General features: G+C 43.0%; 1 protein-coding gene across 12 annotated transcripts in view; it reads right to left on the bottom strand.

Moving 5' to 3' along the window:
* samd11 (sterile alpha motif domain containing 11) overlaps positions 1-23301 on the bottom strand; it is a 318649-nt gene that overhangs the window by 156726 nt on the left and 138622 nt on the right. For all 12 annotated transcript variants that reach the window (XM_072586164.1, XM_072586168.1, XM_072586170.1 and 9 more), the window contains one exon: positions 10092-10216. In XM_072586164.1, coding sequence (XP_072442265.1) covers positions 10092-10216 — 125 coding nt within the window. The remainder of the gene's footprint in view (positions 1-10091; positions 10217-23301) is intronic.

Genomic DNA, 23301 nt, shown 5'->3' with positions numbered 1-23301 from the left:
CATTTGCTCAACCCACCCCAGCTTGGAGACAGAGTGTGAGAGAGAGAAAATCAGCACTAATGTCCAGCTAGTGACAGCTCTGACAGCCAGACTCCTTAATTCCCTTCCCTGAGTCCCTTAATCTGTCATCTTTATCAGACTGGGGATGTGCGGGGTAGCATGAAGAAGTCCTCCTTGTGATCAATCTCAACATTACTACTGACAGAATGGTGCTAATAACTTATTGATCTAATGTTTGCCCAGTCCTGCTGGCTTGGAAGGCTGCCATTGATTGGTTCCAGGCTTCCTCAGGGAGATAGGAGCTCGTTGTAATGGTCTCAGGGGTGTGTGTGTGTTTGTGTGTGTGTGTGTTTCCTTCTCTCTCCTACAGCACAAGGGGAGGGGTCTTCAAACAAAAAGGGATTGGAGAACACAAGACTGCACGGCGACTCTAGATAAAGACACTGACAGAGGCTTCATCAATAATATCAATAAGGAGCAGGGCAAGAAGAAACTAGATATCACAAATGCAGGTGCACCTTTTCATTGAAACACACACTGACATCCCCTCCCCTCTTCATTGAGAATACATTGAAACACACACACACACCCCAACCAATACACACACACAGAGACACACTTCCCACATACACACCACCTCCCCCCCCCCACACACACACACACACAGACACTCTCACACACTCCCCTCACACACTGACACACTCTCTCACCCCCCCACACATATACTCACACTCCCCCCACACACAGACACTCACACTCCCACACTTACCCCACACATACACTCTCATACACACACCTCTCACAGACACTCACACTCCCACACTCCTCCCACCACACACACATACCCCCACACACAGACACTGTCTCACACACCCCTACACACAGACACTCCCACACTCCTCTCACACACACACAGACACTCTCACACACACCCCTCACACTCCCCCCACATACACATCCCCCAACACACAGACACCCTCTCACACCCCCCACACACACATTCACACACTCCCCCCACACACAGACACTCATACTCTCCCACACACAGACACTCTCTCACACTCCCCCACACTCTCACACACACACACACACACAATGTGAGTCCCCTCCCCCTTGCCACTGAAACACACACACACACACTCAGTGTTTCCAATCTCTGCCTATTTAGATCCAGCAGCATCAAGTGATTAGGATTCTCTCATTAAACGTGCATTAATCTGCACAGATGCACTAGTTGCTTCTGGACAAGGATGAAAAGCCCCTGAGCCTTCCCCTCCCAGCCCTGATTAGATACAATCTGAGAGAACAGCACACTGCAGCCTGCACACGGCTCAGATTATAAACCACAAATGCTCGAGCTCAGTCTGCTGTCCAGACGGGGCTAGCTGTCAATTTACAGGCGATCCCACCCCTGAGGCTGTAACTATGGTGAGGGTTTTCATGTTGTTTGTTTGTTGCCGATGCCTGGGTTAGTTCTAATACTGCCCTCTCAAATTTAATTGCGGCCCTTACTCAGCAAGGTCCCTGTGTCATGGCGACCAAAACACACTCAGAGCTATCTCAGACAACCTCGTCCCCACACCTAGACCTCCCAGTTTGGGAACTCAAATAATTCATGTCACAGCAAACCCCACAGTCTGCTCCAACATGGAGCAAAAATTGAATTTTATTCTCCCAATTCAGCAGCTTAGTTCATATTCCAATTCCACAATCAAAAGAGACTCAATTAAGAAATACTGGCATAAGGCTTTAACCTCACTGTAGGCCAAATCTCACCAATCCCTGTTAGTGTAGCAAAAGCCATGATTATGAACAACAGATGTAGTTATCTGCCGTAAGTGTGGAATGCTGAAATCCATGTTAATGAGATTTCACTCAATTTAAGAGCATCTATATTTCAGACACTTCAAAATACCAACAATTAACACTGATTGCTGTTTTATAACAGGAATGACATTCAAGCAATACAGCGTCCTGTCGGACCACAAACAGGAATTCACTCCATACTGATCCTATAGAGACATATTCAACAGTTCAACATTAATGATTCCTACAACTAAAAAAAATCTGCATTCTCAATAATTAAAAAATCATTAGAAAAGACCAGATCTCAAACCAATGCTTCATTGAGCACCTGACCTACAATTTAGGAACTCTTCACAAATTCACAGACATTCATCAAATTGTCTCCCTGCTTTGTTGAATTGATTGTATGTACTGGATTCAGGTCCTTGGATGGTGGACTTTTGACAATGAATTCACAATTTGTTTCCCTTTGGTGAATGGACCCTGAATGTCACGGGACAGTCTGGAGGAGGTGAGGGTTGGCACACAGTTGGGCAGTTGAGAGGGAAGTGGAGGCAGAGGTGGCGATGAAGGTAGGGTAAGGGCAGGATGGAGGTGAAGATAGGGACAGAGTTCAAGTTGAGGGGTAAAGAATGAAGTGGAATTGCGGTGGGGACAGAGGTGAAGGTGGGAGATGGAGACAGAAATGGAAACGGGGTGGGGGTGGAGGTGAAGGTGGGGCTGAGGTGAGGGTGGAGAAGGGGGTCGAAATGGGAGGTGAGGTGAATTTGAGGTGGGGGGAGTTTGGGATTGAGGTGAGGGTGGAGGTTGTGGTTGAGGTGGAGGTATTGAGAAGAGGCTGGAGGTTGGGGTTGAGGTGGGGGTGTTGAGGTGAGAGTGGAGGTAGGGGTTGAGGTGGAATGGAGGTGTGGGTGGGGATAGAAGTGGAGATAGAGGTGGAGATGGAGGTGAAGGTTAGGATTGAGGTGGGAGTTAAGGTGGGGTAGAGGTGAAGATTAGGATTGAGGTGGAAGTGGGTGTGGGGTAGAGTGGAGATGGGGGTGATGGTGAAAGTGAAAGTTGAGGTGGAGGGGTGGGGTCGTGGTGGTAGACTGTACCAACCCAATCTTCACATCATTGAAATTGATGCTGTGCTAAGTTGGCTGCTTCTCTGAAGGGGTGAGCCATCCTACCAGGCTCTCACCTGGATTGAGAAGGATAAAAACCCACCTCACACACAAGCGTTATCTCAAGTTCTAATGAAAATTAACCCGGCCCATGGCTTCAGATGTGCAGATTGATGGAGTAGTGCAATTACAGTTGGAATCCTTGCTCCACTCAGCTCCAATCTCAGCTACACCCGTGTGAAAAATTCGGCATGGGGAAGGGTATGTATCTCCACATACAGGGAAGGGAATTTGGATCAGGAGATTTCAATGGTCCTGTCATATTCTGGTGAGGCGTTCACATGAGCAGACTCCTTGACCCACTGAATGAGAGTGCAGACTTTATGGGGGAACTGAAGGCAAAAAAAATTCAATGTAGAAAATCCACAAAGAAATTGATGACCCTGTGCACCCCCCACCCCCACACACCCCGAATCCATCACCACAGTCTGAATTTGTTGTGAAGAACAGTGGCAGACAGAATTAGACAAACAGGATCAGAGGATTGGGCTTGTTTATAGACACAGATTCAGCCGATTACAGGAGCACTAAATCCTTGCTTAATGCACAAACCTTCAGATTTGCTGCCACACCACGTTAGGCAGCCCTGACTGCTCATCCCTGTATGCATGTCTTTCTCAATTAAGATGAAAGACATCTATAGAAATCGCTTCAACTCAAGTTAAGACAGATGTGCTTGAAACAAAAACACCTTGATCTACTCTGTGGCTCTTTAGATCTTTTCGGGAGGGAAAAAAAATATATATTTTGGTTCGACAGCATGAGACAATTTCATATGAATGTAGTGAATCTGTTTAAAATTCCTTTTTTTGTGTGTGTTGTGCAATTGATGGAATCTCCTCCAGTAGTTAACAACCCTACACTGGGAATCACAATCTCCCAACCTGCAATTTGGTCAAATGTCTAGACAAATTTATTTAAACCACTATTTTCAAGAAAATAAACAAACATCTGCTGCATTGGACTCTCTCTGCTAATCTCCAAATCTTGACAACTGAGTACGAGATGCCTCTAAACAAGTCATTAGGTACACTCTCACTGCAATTTGACACTCAAGTAAGAATCTTGTCACACGGATTGTGAACCAGACCCAGAGGCTTAACCTCCAACTAAAGCTGGGTCTGTTGCAAACACACTCATCAGTTCCCTGTATGCAGAAAGATGGAAGCAAGGAGAGTTCACTCTGTCAAATGTCATCCCAATGTCTGGAATGGTTGTTCATACCCTCTCCAATTTCCTTGGCTTTACTGAAGGACTACTTGGGATTTTCAATCATTAACCATGCTTCCTGCCAGTCCATTTGCCCAACCAATGCCAGATTATTCCCATTTGGCTATGTTTGCTCTTGAAGCTGTGAAATCAGACAACTAAACTCACTACCTGTGTTCACCAATCACTACCGCATCATTCTGCGACTCTCCCCAGCCCCCCATCCCCTCCTCTCTTTATCTGTAGCTTCCCTCTACCCTCACACCTAGTCCTGAAGAAGGGTTACACCCAAAGCATTGACTTCTCCACCTCCTGGTGCTGCCTGGCTTGCTGTGTTCTTCCAGCCTCCTGTTCGTCTACTTTGGATTCCGGCACCTGCAGTTTTTTTTTGTCTCTAACCAAAGCCGGAGGCCACCCCAGCACCAGCCCCTGAGCAGCTCACAGGAGGATACTTATTCCCAGTTTCACAGGTCGGCACAACATCAAGGGCTGAAGGGCCTGTACAACGCTGTAATGTTCTACATTCTATGTCCAAATCTGAACAACCAGTAACTGAAAGAGATCCACCAGGTGGATGAACCACAAATAGCAAAACAAAACTCTTCCCAGAGATATACTCACTATCTGTACAGGACATGGTTTAACCTTAAAGAGTCCAACTGCTTGTAACTAAATATATTCAGCCTCACTATTCCACTGTATATGATGAATTACATTTGCAATGAATGGAGGAAAACTCCAAGACAGAAGACAGCCACTCTGAGACACAGGCTACAACTGATCCAGTCAGTCATAAGTTAAGGTTACCCTCTATCTCATGTTTTCCCTCCACCCAACTGAATGCACATTGGGCATGGCCACAGGCTAGGGCTGAGGGCCTCAGCTCTCAATGCCACTGACATGATGTTGATATGCAGATATGCTTCATCAAAACTGTGGTCTGAAATTCTGAGATCAACTCAACTTTACTCAAATGGAATAGTTCTTCCTCTTTGTGGCATATACCCAATCTTCTTGCGATGGATCTGTACGAATTGATGTTCCTTCCATTAATTGAACATTTACAATGTATGAATGAGTTACAATGGACAGTCTACTGGATTAACGAGAACCTTTAGTAATTGGATCTTCCCCTCTTGTCTAAGCGTCATCTGCTGTGAACTCAATTGTGTGTTAATGCTCCAACCAGTCAGTGCTCAAGAACTCTGCTTTGCCTTCCTCTTATGCCTCCACTTGGGAGTTCAGTCATGCAGACAGGAGGATTCCAGATCCAGAGCTCGGGTTTGTGAAGCTCACTGCTCTCAGCTGGTTTAGTTGCAGGAATGCTTTACCTATTGAGGAATCCCCACCCAGTGATCCCTGGCCTGGTATGTCACATGCAACAGTGCGAATAATCTGCCATGCCATACTGCCATGGTCTCTGGGATTAGGTACCAGAGGGAAGCCCAAGAGAAGGGAGAGGGCTGGAGAGAATCGAACACTGGGGGCGATCTCCAAATAGCCACCCGGGTGTGAAACCTGACAGCCATGCTCATCACAATTAGAAGAATCAAACTGAAGTCAGGTATATTGCAAGTATTTTGGAAGGAGATCAACTCTGGATCAGAGGACTAAATCTGCTGAGAGAAACTCAGCGCAGGTAAGAGGTGGGTTGGTTCACATCCCACTGCGGAGACTTGAACAGAGGCTTATAATTCAACGCAGTATTGAGGAAATCTTGCACCATCAGTGGTGACATCTTTAGGGCAAGATATTAAATGGAAGTCCCACCTGCACTTACGAGTAAAAGATCCCCGACTTGATTTAAAGAAGATGAGGGGATTTCTCCCACAGCCGCAGCCAATATTTACCCTGAATGGTTTTAAATGAGCAATCTGCTCATTGTGACATTTCTAATGGGAGTCTGCTGTGTGCAAGCTGCCTGCCACGTTTTCCATCTTCTAACGGTGACCACTCTTCAAATGTACTTCACTGTCTGTGTAGCATTTAGGACAGCGAGACTGTGAAAGATGTCATACAAATACAAGTCCTTTCTTCACTTCACCAAAGATCAAATGGTTCCTCATCTGGCCAGTAAAAACAGGATGAAAATAAAACACTCGCATCGTGCGGACCAAATCCGATTTGAAAATAAAATGCTTTGAAAAACATTTGGCTGAAATGACTGAGCGCTCTGAAATTAGGATATGCGGTGTTCCACGACACTGGTCTCAGGTCTTAGTGAACTGTGAGGAACACAAATCTGCTCCAAGGGCTCACCACAGCAACAGAAATATCTCAATTACTGATGCTGCTGTGACTGGCTCCAGCTTGGATCAATACAGCAATTAGATTTTATCAACACTGAACCCTCGGCCTGTGCATCAAATTCTTTGAGCAGACGCCAAACTTAACCGCACAACTTGAAGCTGGTGTATCTTTGAGCAGTATCGTTACTGAATTTAAGAAACACTTAGATCAATAATTATTGTGAGCATTCCGGGCAGTAACAAAACACCAGCCTCTCAGCAAGTAGCTGCCAATATTAACCCAGCTTCCTGTTCATGTCCTCGAGCTCAACATGGGTAAAGCATCAACATTACCTAGATCTGACTACTTTTGACAAAGTCAGGAGTCTGTCTATGTTATATGGGGTATAGAGATTGCGGGCTGTCCCAGTTAAGGAGTAGGGGCTAGTTAGCTCAGTGGACTGGATGGCTGATTTGTTTTGCCAATTGCATGGGTACAATTACCATCACTGGTTGAGGTTACCATGAAGGACTCTCTTTCTGAACTTCTCTCCTCGCCTGAGGCGTGGTGACCCTCAGGTTAAACCACCACCAAACAGCTCTCTTTCTCTCTTATGAGAGAGCAGTCCTATGGTTCAGTAGGACTATGATAAGTTTATCTTTCCTCAAGGAGTTTAAAAATGTTAAAGGATTCAAGTAGCGTGGACATACATATATCAAGAGATATGGAGGAGGTTGGATCTAATGGTATGGACGTTTGAGGAGCTATATAACTGTCTTCTATTCAAAATGCACTGCACTGACCAGTACAAAACACAAACGATTTCAGTTATTGTAATTCAGTTAACTCAAAGATGCACATGACACTGTCTACCTTTTTAACAATAATTTCCAAACCCATATCTCCATCAGCCAGCAGGAGCAGGGTGGTCATTGGGAGGGAATCCCACCAGCTCCAACATCCCGCTCCAAATTATTTATAAGCCTGACCAGGAACTACATTGCTGTTTCTTCATTGGCAATGGGGCAAAATCCTGGCTCTCCCTCCAGAGTATCACCATTGGTGGCCTGACGTAGTTCAGGGGCTTTCCAAGCCCAACCTGGGATGGTTAATACTCACTGACCTCGTCAATAAGGTCCATATCCCAAAATTACAACTCCAAAGGTTATCATCCCAAACTGAATACATTTCTCTAAAAGTCTGTCCTCTCTAGCTTTAACATGGATGTTTAAAACAGCATACAAACAGCAGCAGAAGTGGGCTATTCAGCCCATCCAGCCTGCTCCACTATTCAGCAAATCAGCTGATTGTGCCCTCAGTCCTACACTCCTGCCAATCTCCAATAACCTTTGGCTCCCTCATTTGTCAAGAATCTACCCATCGCTGCTTTAAAACTATTCAACGTCCCCACCTCCACCACTCTCTGGAAGAGGGTTCCAAAGACTCAACACCTTCTGAGAGAAATATAATTCCCTCATCTACGTCTTAAATGGGAGAAGCCTGATTTTTAAACTGTGATTCTGTGAACCTTTTGAACTGAAAGTAAATCTTCCATTTTACATTGAAGAGAAATGGATGTAATAGGGAGACATCATTGAGCTAAATATATAACCTTGTGGTATTGGTTGTGAACCAGGAAAACAGGCTGCAGAGCCTTCAAATGAACACATCATTAAGCAGATGAGGCAAATTTGGATTCATGTTGGAGCACTAAATGTCAGTATAAGTCAGCTCTGGTGAAAGGTGTAGTGTAAACATCTCTTCTTGCAAATGTTGACAGATTCACTGTAATGTAGTGGCAGCAGATGATTTTGGGGTCCGGATGATTAGGGAGTATGTGAATGTACGCGATGTGAAACCAACTTGCATTGGGTCATCCACGACCAAATGGATTGGTGACACCAGTCCTCTTAGTGGGTTTAAAATGCACTGAATTTTGCACTCGTCTGCAAAGCAATCCCACCAGTTGCCTCACTGTGCACTGCAGTCAGCAGTACAACTCAGTATCATACACTTCAAGTCCTGTTTAATTGTAGTCTAACTGCAGCCCCATAACTCGTCATCGTTTGTAAAAAGTACAGCAAAATATTTGCACATTTAAATTTCATGATGATTTTCTATTTCCTTCAAGTTATTTAAATTTCCATGCAGAAATTTTCAAATTGATTGAAGCAGTTTTGAATAGATGCAATGGGTTGATTGAGTCTTATGGACACAACTGAACATAGAGGTAGAAGGAGAGAGTTGCATTTATATAGCTCCTTTCACAACCTTTTCTTCACTGTAAAGTTTCAAAAGAAAGTAGTCACCTTAGTCCCGCTCTCTCATTAGAGAGAGAGAGACAACTGGTGGGGAGTTTAACCTGAGGGTCAGGACACCTCAAGTGAGGGGTGAGATTGAGAAAGTAAGGCCTTCATGGTACCCCGAGCCGGTGTGGGAATTGAATCTGCACTGCTTGGGGTGCTTTTGCACCACAAGTCCAGCCAACGGCGCTCATTATAAGGCAGGAAAGGTAGCGTCAATTAGCAAAACAGCACAGTCTCCCAAAAGAAATATTTTTGGAATGTGTTCACTGTTGCGATGTCAGATCAGGCAATTTGTGCACAGCAAGCTCCCACAGACAGTCATGTGAGAAGAGTTAAATAATCTGTTTGTGTGACGTTCACTGTGGGGGGGTGGGGGGGCATAATTATCAGCCAGAACACCAGGAATTATTCTCATGCTCTTCTTAAAATAGCAAATGTGGGGTTACGGTGAGAGGGCAAGTAAGTGGAACCGAGGCCATGAGAAGATCAGCCATGATCGTATTGAATGGCAGAGCAGGCTCAATGGGCCAGATGGCCTCCTCCCGCTCACAATTCTTATGTTCTTATATCTATTACATCCACCCAAACAGGCAGATGTGGCCTTGTTTTAACATCTCGTGCAATGGAAACAGCACCTCAGACAGTGCAGCACTCCACTGGAGTAACAGCCTTGAACTTATGGGGTGGGATTGAACACTAAATCTTGTGATTCACAGAACAAATGTGCTATCAACTGGGTCATGTTGACACAGATAAAGTAGGCAACTCTGCAGCCCTAAGAAGATTTTTACCATAGTCAACAAGTAATTACTAATCCAGCAACAGTTCTGTTTTGTGACAGGGTATATGGAAACTCTTGACAGCTGTGACATTTAGCAAGTCCTGCAACAAGAAGTGGTTTCATGAGTTGGCTGGATCAGAGTGCAGTCAAATCCTTAAACCATTAAAGCTCCATCAGTAGCTGAGAGGCAAGGATTTCACATGGTCTGCCACTAAGCCAAACAGATTAGCAGGTCCCAGATTTGATTGCAGGTCTCTGATGTATTCACAGAACTATGTCTGGCCCCAGAAACTCTATCAGAAAGAAACAAATAAACCGCCCCGATTACACCATCCTGGCTTTGTCTGTGTTCTGTATATGCAGGTTCCTCTGTTAAATATCTCCTTCCACTCCATGGTTGAATAGCCCATTGATAGACACCCAGCAAAACTCACACATGAACACTCAGTTAAGGTATTGTAGGTGAATGTCATGAGTCCTCGAAAAAGGAGGAACAAAATCCTCAAAGGGTTCATTCTGGGGAAAACCTGCAATCATTCCTTCACAAAGCTGATCATTGCAATGCTGTGTGTGTGTGACATTTTGCAGCCTTACCAGTCTGTCCTGGGAGTAGGTCGATGCCATTTTTCTTTATCTCATTTCGACTTTGACTCTCTGGCATAACGAGTTGCCTGCTCTGGTGCAAGTTGGAGATGATAGTTGATAGATCACTCTCACGACTGCAACAGAAGAACAGTGCGGAGTTAGGAAATCTGCCGATTCACTTGAAAACCCTGTCTTGTGTAAATGAGGTCCAGAGGGATTTCATATTCCTGTGACGCACAAGGTATCAGGTTTGACTAAAATGGAAATCTTTCAGATCATTTATTTCAGCACATTTTTTTTTTGTGTTCACTTTAGTGCACAGTTTCAATATTTGCCATATTAATACAGATCCCAAGTAATTCAATGCAATGAGATAAACCCTGAAATGTGTCTTGACAAAGCAGATTCTAAACATTAGTAAGATGTCAAATAGTTTAATTGTTATTTCTAAACCACCAATAACTTTATGGACCATTAAAATACTTTATTATATAAAAAAACGAAAACTGTCAATTTTCTGTAGATGATTAATTAAGAGAAAAAGCCACATCTAAAGGGATAAGATCTCTCAGTACTCTACTCACATAACAAAACCACTGTTTTCCAGCCTCCCCTGGTCAGGGCACATGATCAAACATGCAGAAGCTCCAGTAAAACTAACATAATCTGCCTTCACCAACACATCATTGACAATTCATGACTGAAGATATACTCCGGTCTGCCACTTCAAATTCTACACCTCCCCACACACTTCCAGCAGCCCCCAGCTTCCCACCCAATATTCCCTGCTCCAACTGGAGGGGTTTTTAATCTACCATCTATCTGTGCTAATCAGATAAGTTTATGTCGGTAAGTCCCCAGACATTTGCTACGTTTAAGTATTATCTGTCTGCGGATTTTAAACACACTTCGAACACCAGACAATGCGCCTTCTCTCAAACACCCAACCCTCCAACCATTCCTCTTCTGTCTTTTCACAAATGCCAGAGTCTGCTTCTGTGACCAACCTGCAAATCTGCTTCTTGAGTGGGATATCTATGCTGACCCTTCCACATAAAACACCAAATAATTCCTGAAACGATCTTAAGGTGGGAATGAGGATTATATAAATGCTGCACAGATTCACATATCAAGCAATTTTGCTTGTGATCCCTCCTGAGCTTGCACATTACCTGTATTAATGCACAGTCAGTATTTTTAAGAAGTTTAAGAGATTACTTCAGAAGGAGTTATTAATCATTCCCCATTATGCTCATCAATAACTAGGCACCAGGTCACAGTGCAAACCAAGAGAGTCACTATCATACTTCTTATATCCAATGCAATCCAAACCATATGGTCCAACACTCTAAATTGTTTTGCATAATGTCAGAGGTATTGTTATGAAAACAATAGTTAATTTCAATGATTAGTGACAGTTTTTTTTAGATTAGATTAGATTCCCTACAGCGTGGAAACAGGCCCTTTGGCCCAACAAGTCCACACTTACCCTCTGAAGAGTAATCCATCCCCCTCTGATTAATGCACCTAACAACTATGGTCAATTTACCATGGCCAATTCAGCTGACCTGCACATCTTTGGACTGTGGGAGGAAACCCACGCAGACACGGGGAGAATGTGCAAACTCCACACAGACAGTCGCCCAAGGCTGGAATTGAACCCAGGTCCCTGGCGCTGTGAGGTAGCAGTGCTAACCACTGAGCCACCATGCAAAAGGCTGTGGTTAAAGTCCTACTCAAGAACTTTGGCCCAAAACTCTGGCCTGACAACCCAGAGCAGTATTGAAGGGGTGACTGACTTTTGGCATCAGACTCAGAGAATCCCAACAGTGCAGAACAAGGGCTTTTGCCCGAAACGTCGATTTCGCTGCTCCTTGGATGCTGCCTGAACTGCTGTGCTCTTCCAGCACCACTAATCCAGAAACAAGGCCATTCAACCCATTGAGTCTGCACTGACCACACTTCCCCACAACACATATCCTATCCAGACTCAGACCTCAACTTTATATCCATAACCCCACATTTAGCATCACATCCATGGACATTGTGGGCAATATTAGCATGAGCTGAAAATGTGTTGCTGGAAAAGCGCAGCAGGTCAGGCAGCATCCAAGGAGCAGGAGAATCGACGTTTCGGGCATGAGCCCTTCTTCAGGAATTGCCTTCTCCTAGGCAATATTAGCATGGCCAATCCAACTAGGGCGGCACGGTGGCTCAGTGGTTAGCACTGTTGCCTCACAGCGCCAGAGACCCGGGTTCAATTCCCGCCTCAGGCGACTGACTGTGTGGAGTTTGCATGTTCTCCCTGTGTCTGCGTGGGTTTCCTCCGGGTGCTCCGGTTTCCTCCCACAGTCCAAAGATGTGCAGGCCAGGTGAATTGGCCATGCTAAATTGCCCATAGTGTTAGGTAAGGGGTAAATGTAGAGGTATGGGTGGGTTGGGCTTCGGCGGGTTGGTGTGGACTTGTTGGGCCGAAGGGCCTGTTTCCACACTGTAATGTAATCTAATCTAATCTTAACTAACCTGCACATCTTTAGACTGTGGGAAGAAACTGGAGCACCTGGAGGGAGCTTATACAGACACGGGTAGAGCACGCAAACTCCACACAGACATTCGCCCAAGGTTAGAAACGAACCCGGGTCCCTGCTGTTGTGAGGCAGCAGTGCTAACCACTGAACCACCAGAGTTTCAGATGATGCTTTAAACCACGTTCTATCCATCCACACTGGTGGACGGAAACAAACCCATGACACTATTTCTGAAAATGATCAAAGAAGCTATGACCAGTGCCCTTGCCAAAATTTTATCCCTCAAATCAACATCACAACAACAGAAGACCTGGCCATCATCTCTCTTCAGTTTGTAGAATATTGCTGTTCATAGATTGACTCCTGCATTTCCTAATTACTATAGTGACTACATTTCAAAATTACTTCATTGGTGGTAAAGTGCTTTGGGACATAGTGAGAGGCACCATGTAAATGCAGGTGTTTCTTTCATGGTTGCCTCATGATGCCTCAGAAACCATCAATGGGAGATATTAGAGGATTGAAAGAAAGAGCAAGAAATAAGTGATGAGCAGAGATAGTGCACTGGAGGAAGTTGGGACGATGGACCAAATGGTCTCATCCTGCACCAAAATTTCTAAGATTCTATTGGAGAGAAACTGGACACCCATGTGCTCATTTTTTTCTGCGAGACAAGAAACGAGCATCAGGCAAGTTGAAATGAACTGTAGTCTCATGATTTCTATCCCAGAGATGTGAGCACAGACAGCTTGGAAGTTGGTGACACCTGTGTGTGACCATTGCAAGGAGGTGTATATGGGCAAAAGGTTGGGTGCTTATGCAATGCAATGTTCCTCGGAGAAAATACCACCAACGATCTGTCCTGGTCCATCCACATCGACTCTATGGTCAAGAAAGCACACCAATGCCTCTAATTCCTCAGAAAGCTAAGGAAATTGGGCAGGTCCACAACAACTCTTATTAATTTTTATAGATGCACCATTGAAAGAATCCTATTTAAATGCATCACAGCTTGGCATGACAACTCTGCCCAGGACCATGAGAAATCACAGAGGGTTATGACTGCAGCCCAGTCCATCACAAAAACCAGCCTTCCTTCCACTGACTCCGTCTACACTTCCCACTGCCTCGGGAAAGCAGCCAACCCCTCCCACCCCGGTTATACTCTCTCCCACCCTCTTCCATCGGGCAGAAGGTACAAAAGTTTGAAAACATGCACCAGCAGATTCAAGAACAGCTTCTTCCCCGCTGTTTTCACACTTATGAACAGACCTCTCATATATTAGAGTTGATCTTTCTCTGCATGTTCTCTGTAGCTGTAACACTATATTCTGCATTCTGTTCTGTTCTGGTATACTTATGCAAGCTATGATTTGTCTGGAAAGCCCACAAAACAATACTTTTCACTGTATCTCGATACGTGTGACAATAATAAATCAAATCAAATCAAATCAAATGGGTCACCAGCCAGATGTGGCTTGAGACCTAAGTACACTTCAGGCTTTTTGTATCCAAACAGGAGACTCCATATAAACGGGCCATAGTCACCAGTGACACAAAAGGTCAGGATAGGGTGTTAATTATATGATTTCTGTGGAGCTGGGCAGATCTGGAACAACTGCTGTTGTTGCTGCCTCCTCCACTCCACCCATCACACACAATTTAGGTCGGAGTCAGTGCTCTTACCTTCGGGGCACTGAGTACAATTGTATCACCTGGTAATGCTGCCCGTTATATGGGTAAAGATGCAGACAGGGCCTGGGCTTTACATTTTTAAAAAAAATACTTCTGGGACATGGGCATCGCTGGCTATATTGCCCACCCCTAGTTGCCCTTCAGAAGGTGGTGGTGAGTTCTTGAACCACTGCAGTCCATGTGCTGTACAGATGTGCCCTTTGTGATTGTAATGCATTGGTCTCAGATTAAACCCCACTCACCAGTGAGCTGCCAGGGAAATCAAGTAGGCATCATTAAACCCATGTCAAAGAGACCCAAAGGCCAACATCAGTTCACCCAGCAACTATGCTTTCTGTCCATTCCTATTTATAGGGGAACCAGTGAATCCCCAGTTAGTGCTCACCACCTGCACAGAATTGAACACAATTAATATACAATTAACACCACAGGTCTATCAAATCAGCATAGGGATCATGCAACATGTTCTATCTCCTGATCGTACCTCCCATCACTCCCTCAATGCTCTGCTAATCACAGTTTCCGAACAAATTTAGAATTAATGAAGTATGGCACTGGGGAACTGCGAAGCTTTAGAACCAAAATAGTTCATTGCATCAAATCAAGACACTGGCTCACAATTCTTCCAAGATAATAGAATCCCTACAGCGTGGAAGTAGATCATTTGGCCCATCACGTCCTCACCAACCCTCCAAAGAAAATCCCATCTAAAGGCCTATCCCTTTACATCACATTACCCATGGCTAACCCACCTAACCTGCACATCCCCAGACACTATGGACAATTCAGCACAGACAATCCTAACCTGCACATTTTCAGACTGTGGGAGGAAACCCATACAAACAAAGGCAGAACATGCAAACTCCATACAGTCACCTGAGGGTGGGATTGAACCAGATCCCTGGCACTGTAAGGCAGCAGTGCTAACCAGGTAAAAACAATGACTGCAGATGCTGGAAACCAGATTCTGGATTAGTGGTGCTGGAAGAGCACAGCAGTTCAGGCAGCATCCAAGTAGCTTCGAAATCGACGTTTCGGGCAAAAGCCCTTCATCAGGAATCTGATGAACCTGATCAAGGGCTTTTGCCTGAAACGTCGATTTCGAAGCTACTTGGATGCTGCCTGAACTGCTGTGCTCTTCCAGCACCACTAATCCAGCAGTTCTAACCACTGAGCCACCATGCCACCCTTGTTTCAAACAATATGTTTTGAACAATACTCAAATACTTAAAAATCATATTTTTGTAAACCATACACTCAACACAGCTCACAGCCAACCAGTGAAGTTTGAAACCGAGTTACACAGACAGAAATCAAGTAAAAACGCTAGAGGTAACGCTAGAACTACACCTCACCTACCCTGGGCAGTTATTTCCTCTTGCAGAATATTTTTTAAAAAGTTAATACAACTTATAGTTCTTATGAAAATTGCAGACTTTTGTTTTTGGTAATTGATTCCATCATTACCATATTGTGATCATACCTTTTGACAAAGAGTTACTCTCTAGTGTGGGGTGGGGGTTGAGTTGATTAGCTGGTCAGCTTGCAATGCAGTCTAACACCAAGGTCAATGGGTTCAATTCCCACAACAGCTGGGGTTACCTTTAAGAATCCTCCTTCTCAACTCTTCTCTTCACCCTCAGCCCTCGGTTGTAACCCTCAGATTGAGCCACCACCAGTCACTGTCCTCTAATGAGACAGCAGCCCCGTGGTTCAGCAGGATGATGGTAACTTTACCTTTTTTTAAGCTCTCCAATGTGTTAACAAATGGTATTCCTTCTCATGTCGTCGCTGTTGGGGCATGTTCCAATAACTGGTTGAAATAATCTTCCATGACTGTAAAGCTTCCTTTCCATGTCCATGGTGTGCTGACAATAAATGTCTCAACTCTCTCTCAACCCAAGTTGCAGTGTGATTTTATTCTTCAGTACTTAGTCCTCATTTGGTATTATTTAAATTTGCTTACTTCAAACAAATAGATACTTCCATCTTTCTTGGGACAAACACACAATTTTGGATTATCAGAGGCTGGCAGTAAACAAAACATTAGGGCCTAGTGTGGGAAAGTGGAAGTAGAGCAGGTAATAGTACAGATTTGGCAATAGAGACTTGATGGGCCAAAGGACCTCTTTTGTACAGCAAGATTCTCCAATTCAATTAAACAGGCCAAGACCCCTTCTGGTAGTCTGCCTATCTCTTTGCAAAAGAAAAATGTCATTCTCATCTGACTCAAACGACCAATCTTAACACTTGGGGTTTTCCTCTGAACAGTTTATTCCTGCACTCAATATCTATACATCATCTCTCTCAATGCCAGGCCTTCAAACTGTCAAAGCGCATTTAATGAGCACAGTGGCATTTTTAAAACAATCAGATTACATTCATCCCTTGAAATAGCCTAATAATTTCAAATACCAGATTAGTATGGGTTAGATTAAGACATATAACTTGAAAGGTCAATCAGAACAGAAACGAGCTTTCAATATGAAACTTAGTACTTACTGCACACGAAATTGCATTAAAAAGCACTTCAACACCCACCAATAAATTCTTGTCTCCACGGGCTTCAGATAGAAAAATAAGGGCCTACACAGGTCTGTAACCTTCTATATCTCCAAAAAAGATATTTCAAAACAATCACAATTTTAAAATATCCTCAAGTGGATGACTTCAAAATATGGAATCATAGAAAACAATTATGAATTTTACAAATTTATGAACAATATTACAACAACAGCATTACCGTCACTAATCTTCTTTGTTACCTCTTGAAAAGAAGAAAGAAATTCAGCAATTAAACAATTCAACTTATTAATAAATTGCATTTTCCTCTTGGATTCAATTCTTTTTTTCTGAAAAGTCTCCTGGTCTGATTTCCTGTGCAATTCGGTTTTGCAGATGAATGTCAGGGTCAACCTCAAACAGACCATTCAGTGTTGGTTGATGACAGTCTGTGCGGCATTCAAGAGGTTAAGGCAGCCTCTCAGATGCAAAGTAACTAACCGGCCCCATCATTACTGATCAATCAGTACAGAGATCCGAGCAAGCATTCCAAAGTAATGCTCCAAGTCTTTTCATAGTGCACCTCAGGTTTGCCTTAATTAACTAAAGCATCCACTGTTATCAGGTCGAAAGAAAGTTACAAGAGTATTGCCATTAACAGGATAGTAAAATCTCATTTGCAGTATCAGATCTTCAGTCCCGTAATCAAACCACTGCACCTAACATTAACCTCTTCAAGTGTTACAGTGGCATTTTATGCTGTACCGAAGTGGAAAGCATTCACATTCTTAAGGCAATCAGAACTGAATCTGTATAATCCACCTGGTTCTGCGTGTTAATTAGACCATTCACACATGACTACTTCTGACACTTCTTTTTGCCATTCAAAATGACTTTTTCTGCCGTTGTTCAAATCTAGATTCTGCCATCATTTCTCAAACTAAATGTACACAATTCGGGGAAAAGAAATCAAACCAGAACTTCCTTCCTTCACGTGAGTAAGAAAAAAAAAACCTTGTCCAGCATTTGTGAAAATGTGAAGCACAGATCATTAAAAATCTGCAAATATCTTATGGCATTAAATGCCTCGTTCATGCAAGGTGAGTGCAAGACCCCTGAACAGAGGAGATGTGGACAGAGATAGACACGAAAACCACATAGTTATATGAATCAACTCTGTCCAACAAGCATGATAGCAGGCAACACTACATTTAATAAAGTACAAATTTACTGCTTTTTTATTGATTTGCGCAAAAAAAGCATAAACATTTCTCCACCTCTATAATGAAACTGTCTGCTATCTTTATGGACAACATTGAATCCCCCATCCATAATATAACCAGCTGTATCCTGCTCAGTCACAGCACTGACCCGTTAGATTTCATTAATCATACTTGCCTCCAATGCCTGCTCCACCAAGTAGTGCATTAGGTCGGTCTAAAGCAACACTAGTCCAGCTCAGACTGTTCAAAATCCTGCAAAAACCAGGAAGTATTTGTTGCTGATAAGCTGGAATGTTTCTTTGAAAGAAGATTGGCACACTCAAAATGATCACAGAACAGACTCTCTCTATTAACCTGCAAGGGAACAAAAAATCCCTGCAGAACCTCTTTTCAATGTAATGCAGTGCACCTTTACACTGGATAAAGGAAGCAAGTCAAGGTTTAATTTATCATTGACTGGGTGCATTGCTTCATCCTCTTGTCAGTATTCTAATCTCTCATAATATGATCCACCCTCTAGTGCAAATGAATCATATGATAAAATGCAGCTACATAAGCCTATAAGGATTGGGAATGTGCTGTCTGGTGCTGATACTCTCAGGGTAATTTACAGTGCAGAACATGTAGAAGAATTCTCTATGTAATGTCTTAAAAATTAACAGAGAGTTTGAACAAGTAGCCACATTTCGGTTGCTAAATCTCCAAGGCATTTTGATTTCCCTGATCACTGTTACATATAACATTATAAATGTTAAATATAAATATTAAGAGAATGCCAGCAGACAAGAGGATGGTGGATGTGGCTGGGAAAGTATATCACATGAGAGAAATAGTTCTCAGCAAATCGCATTTCCCATGTAAGGAAGTTGTTATATTTTGAAAATGAATACTGAAGGCATGAAATAAGCTTCCTGACGTTCTGCCTCTTAAAAATAAAAAGAAAAAAGTCAAATTGATTTCAGACTGATGAAAAAATGCAACGGAAAATGTTGAATTGAAGCACACTTTTAAAATGGATTAACATTAACCCATGTTCAAAGAAGATATTTTGTACAGAAGATCAAGGTTAGATCTCTGAAAGAGAAGCAATAAATAACTAGTATTAATGCATACCGATCATTTCATTTTCCAATAATCAAATGTTAGCACGAAGGGAGGTTGTGGTGGCAATCTCCAGGCAAGAATATCATTGTATCGATAGTTTGATGTCATTTGCATTTAGCTTGACCAACAAAGGACACTAAACTGAACAATTACTTTCAGATTACAAACTTTTACGTATGGCACAGTGGCTCAGTGGTTGCACTGCTGCCTCACAGCACCAGGGACCCAGGTTTGATTCCACTCTTCAGTGACTGTGTGGAGTTTGCATATTTTCTCCATATCTGCATGGGTTTTCTCCCATGCAGGTTGGGTGGATTAGCCATGGTAAATGCAGGGTTACAGGAATAGGGTGGGTGTGGGTGGGCTGCTCTTCAGAGGGTCAGTGTGGCCTTGTTGGGCTTAATGACCCCACACTGTAGGGATTTGAAATTGTAAAAATGCATATTCACTAAAATTCAAGTTTTTAAGGGTGTGGATGATGGTTATTAACTACTCACCACTCCCTCTTATATTTTGCGCTGTTACTTGAGCAATTCAGTGAGATGACGGTGTTGAAATTATTTCCAGGTCACCATTATTCTCCATTTAATACCATTTAGCAAATAATCCAGTAGCTTTTAAGCTAGGATTGAGAACAACGAGCTCTTGCCAATTGCTAATTACTTAGTTTGAGGTTCTCAATTAGAGAATTATCCTTCTCTTTGGCCAGTGCCCAAGTATGACTAGAATAAAACTCACTGGGTCACTAACTTGCTATATCAGATTATGATGTTTACGGAAACACTTCCCTCCTTTTCTCAGGTGGTCAGTTATGTGCTCTATTCCTGATAAAGGGCTTTTGCCCAAAACATCGATTTTCCTGCTCCTCAGATGCTGCCTGACCTGCTGTGCTTTTCCAGCACCACTCTGATCTGTACAAAAGTTAAATATTTCAAGTTGGGTCTGACAATGGAGCCTCTCTTTCAATGCAAAACATTAAAATTTGTATACAAATGAAAATTCTTTTTTTATGTTCCAGTTTGCTTTCTTAAGTTGTGTGTTCAAGCTCCAGTTCAGCATATGAGCATGTAATCAAGCATGACACTTCAATATGTGTTGCACTGTCAGAACTACCAACTCTCAGGTGAAATGTTTCATCCAGGCCCAGTCTCCCAGCTCACCTAGACCTAGCAAGATCCCATGCCACTATCTGAAGAACAGCATGGGAGCTCTCCCTTTGACCCAAGCCAACAGTTAGAACCCTCAGCCAACACCACTAAGACACAATGAGTGGTCATTATCTAACAGATCTTCACAGGATCTTGACATTTGCAGTTGGACTGCCACAATTCTGGTCATCCTCCTTTAGAAAGGATATAACTAAATTAGAATGAATGCACAGAAGATTTACTAGGATGCTATCTGGACTGGAAGGTCTGAGTTATAAAGGAGAGGTTGGATAGGCTGGGACTGTTTTCCCTTGAGCATAGGAGACTGAAGGGTGACCTTAAAGAGATCTATAAAATCAAGAGAGGCCTAGATAAGGTAGATAGCCAACAGCTTTTCATCAAGGTTGGTGAGTCTAAAACTAGAGGTCATAAATTTAGGGTGAGAGGGGAGAGATACAGAGGGGCATTTTTTTTTTCATGCAGACAGTGGTGAGTATCTGGAAATGGCTTCCAGAGGTAGTGGTGGAAGCGAGAACAATTTTGTCATTTAAGGAACATTTAGACAGGTACATTGAGGGATAGGTATGGAGGGAAATGAACCAAACCCAGGCAAATGGGACTAGTTTAATTGTGAAAATTGGACCGAATGGGCAAGTTGGGCTGAAGGGCCTATTTTCATGCTATAAACCTTTCTGACTATTTGACTTTAATTGCCAAAAACACAACAGTGAACACATTTCACAAGTAGATCATTTGCCGTGAAATATTTTGGGACACAAGAAGCAATAAATGGTGCCATATAATTGTTGGGGGTTGGGGTTTGGTAATGTCACTAGATTAATAATCAAGAAGCTCATGCTAATGCTCAGAGGAGATGGGGTCAAATCCCACTACCTAATGAGTAAAACTTAATTAATTTCATAACATCTGAGAGTCAGCCTCAGTAATGTTGACCATGAACCCATTATTGATTGTCACGATGACTCATCCAGCTCATTCTTGTCCCTACCGACACATGACTCCAGAACTGCAAAAATATGGTCAACTCTTAAACTCCGCTCTGTAACGAATTTGCAAAACGTTCAATTCAAAGGTAATTAGGGAAAAGCAACAAATAGTAGTCTTGCTAGCAACTGCCACATCCAGGAGGGAATAAAGCGGGAAAAATGAATTAACTGCCCTCCTGTTAGTAATCATGTTTCTGGTTTAAGCCCCATACCAGACAGTGTTAATTAGGCTGATATTTCAGTAGGTGACTGAACATTGTTGGAACTATCATCCTTTCACTAAGACACTCTGCAACAGAACAGATAGCTGTTTGAGTCTAACTTCTTTCCTTTCACCAACGTCACTCCCAAAATGACCACTAAACTCAGGAACAGCCAAATTTGAACAAAATGTTGGTTCAGACACAGTTATATCCATATTCCACTACAGAGAGGATACTAAAGCCCAGTTAGAATCAAGTGAAGATTCTCTGGGGCTTCTCCTAACAACGATGTTGAGGAACTGGACTGGACAAGGTTAAAAATCACACAACACCAGGTTAAAGTTCAACAGGTTTATTTGGAAGTAAGAGTTACCTGATGAAGGAGTAGTGCTCCAAAAGCTAGTACTTCCAAATAAACCTGTTGGACTAGAACCTGGTGTTGTGTGATTTTTAACTTTCTCCAATCATTGTCCAGCAGTTCTGGAGTGTGTAACATAGTTTAGACTTCAAAAACTTCTTAAAAGGAGCTCACCATTTCAGGTTCATGTACAGCTGGAGCTCTCAAGAATACTCCTGGAAGATTCTGGGAGACTTTCTAATGTTTTGTTAAAAGTTCATCAACAGTCTAGCAACATTTATTCTGAATATTCTGTAGAGATTATACCTAAACAGAACAAATGTTGTGCTACTCAACTTTATAGAAGCTATCAGCAGAAGATGTCCTTGAACACTGACATCTTGCGAGATATAGCACATCCACATACCCCTCTCCTTTGTGTTGGATGAGGAATGGGAGAAGGACATGAAGCCAAGCAAAGTATACTTGCTGCCACACATAAATAGGAGTTGGGAGGTCAAGGGCTGTAAAGTGGCGACCTTCCCCTGCAGATACAAGGGATCCTTTTGATTCCAGGCCACCAGAATCTCTAGTTGGGTGTCTGAGAGCCTGCGTTACCCTGGAATGTACCACAGCCAGAACACTTCACACCTTCAAATGAAATGGAAGCAGAAAGTTCACATTTACTACAACGACTAACTACAAGCATCATCGTACTACAGAGTTCTGAATGAGTCAGTCAGTTATTACACTGGAAGCTAAGGAGAAAGCCATTCAGCCCTTCAATAAGATCATGTGAACTAACTCTGCGAGAGCTCCACATACTGTATTATGCAATTGTTAAGATTTCACTGTAATGTTTTGTTTCCATTGCTCTCTACTTGTATTGCTAATGGATGCTCTTTGCTGATAATGACTGACGAACCTAACACGCCGACATTTTCAAGGTTCCATAAACCCAGCAACGTGTCACCATTGCACACAAAATGATATGCAGTTGCTCAGATGTCTCATTTGACCTACTGTCTCAATCTAGAATATGTTGATCTCAACTGCATTTATCAGGAAGTACTGCTGGCCTGCCAGATCAATCCCTCTGTTTCTACTCCGCTGTTTGCTAATGCCTCTTGAAGAGAAATCTGGCTGGGTTATTTCAGGATAAATTATAAGGTTAACCTCTTACCAACTTTCAGGATAAACCTCTTACCAACTTTCACTGGAGTTGTTGTCAGGTAAGAATTTCACTAGGAATTCTACTTTGGCCATGAATGACCTGCAAACCAGGGCTTCCCAAAGATACAGCAAGGTCAAAACATGCGTCATCGTTGGTAAAACCCAGGAACCTGAGTCAGCTGAAGCTCAGGAGAGGGCTGGATCAAGGAGCTGACAAGCTTAGACTGATAAGACTTGCTTATCACCATGCACAGGGTGGAAGCACAGAGAAAATCTTCATTAATCACATCCTTAACCAT

Source organism: Chiloscyllium punctatum, chromosome 16, assembly GCF_047496795.1.
Source record: "Chiloscyllium punctatum isolate Juve2018m chromosome 16, sChiPun1.3, whole genome shotgun sequence".
Lineage (NCBI taxonomy): Eukaryota > Metazoa > Chordata > Chondrichthyes > Orectolobiformes > Hemiscylliidae > Chiloscyllium > Chiloscyllium punctatum.
Note: the sequence above shows the minus strand (reverse complement) of the source record. Positions and strands in the feature narration are given on the sequence as shown.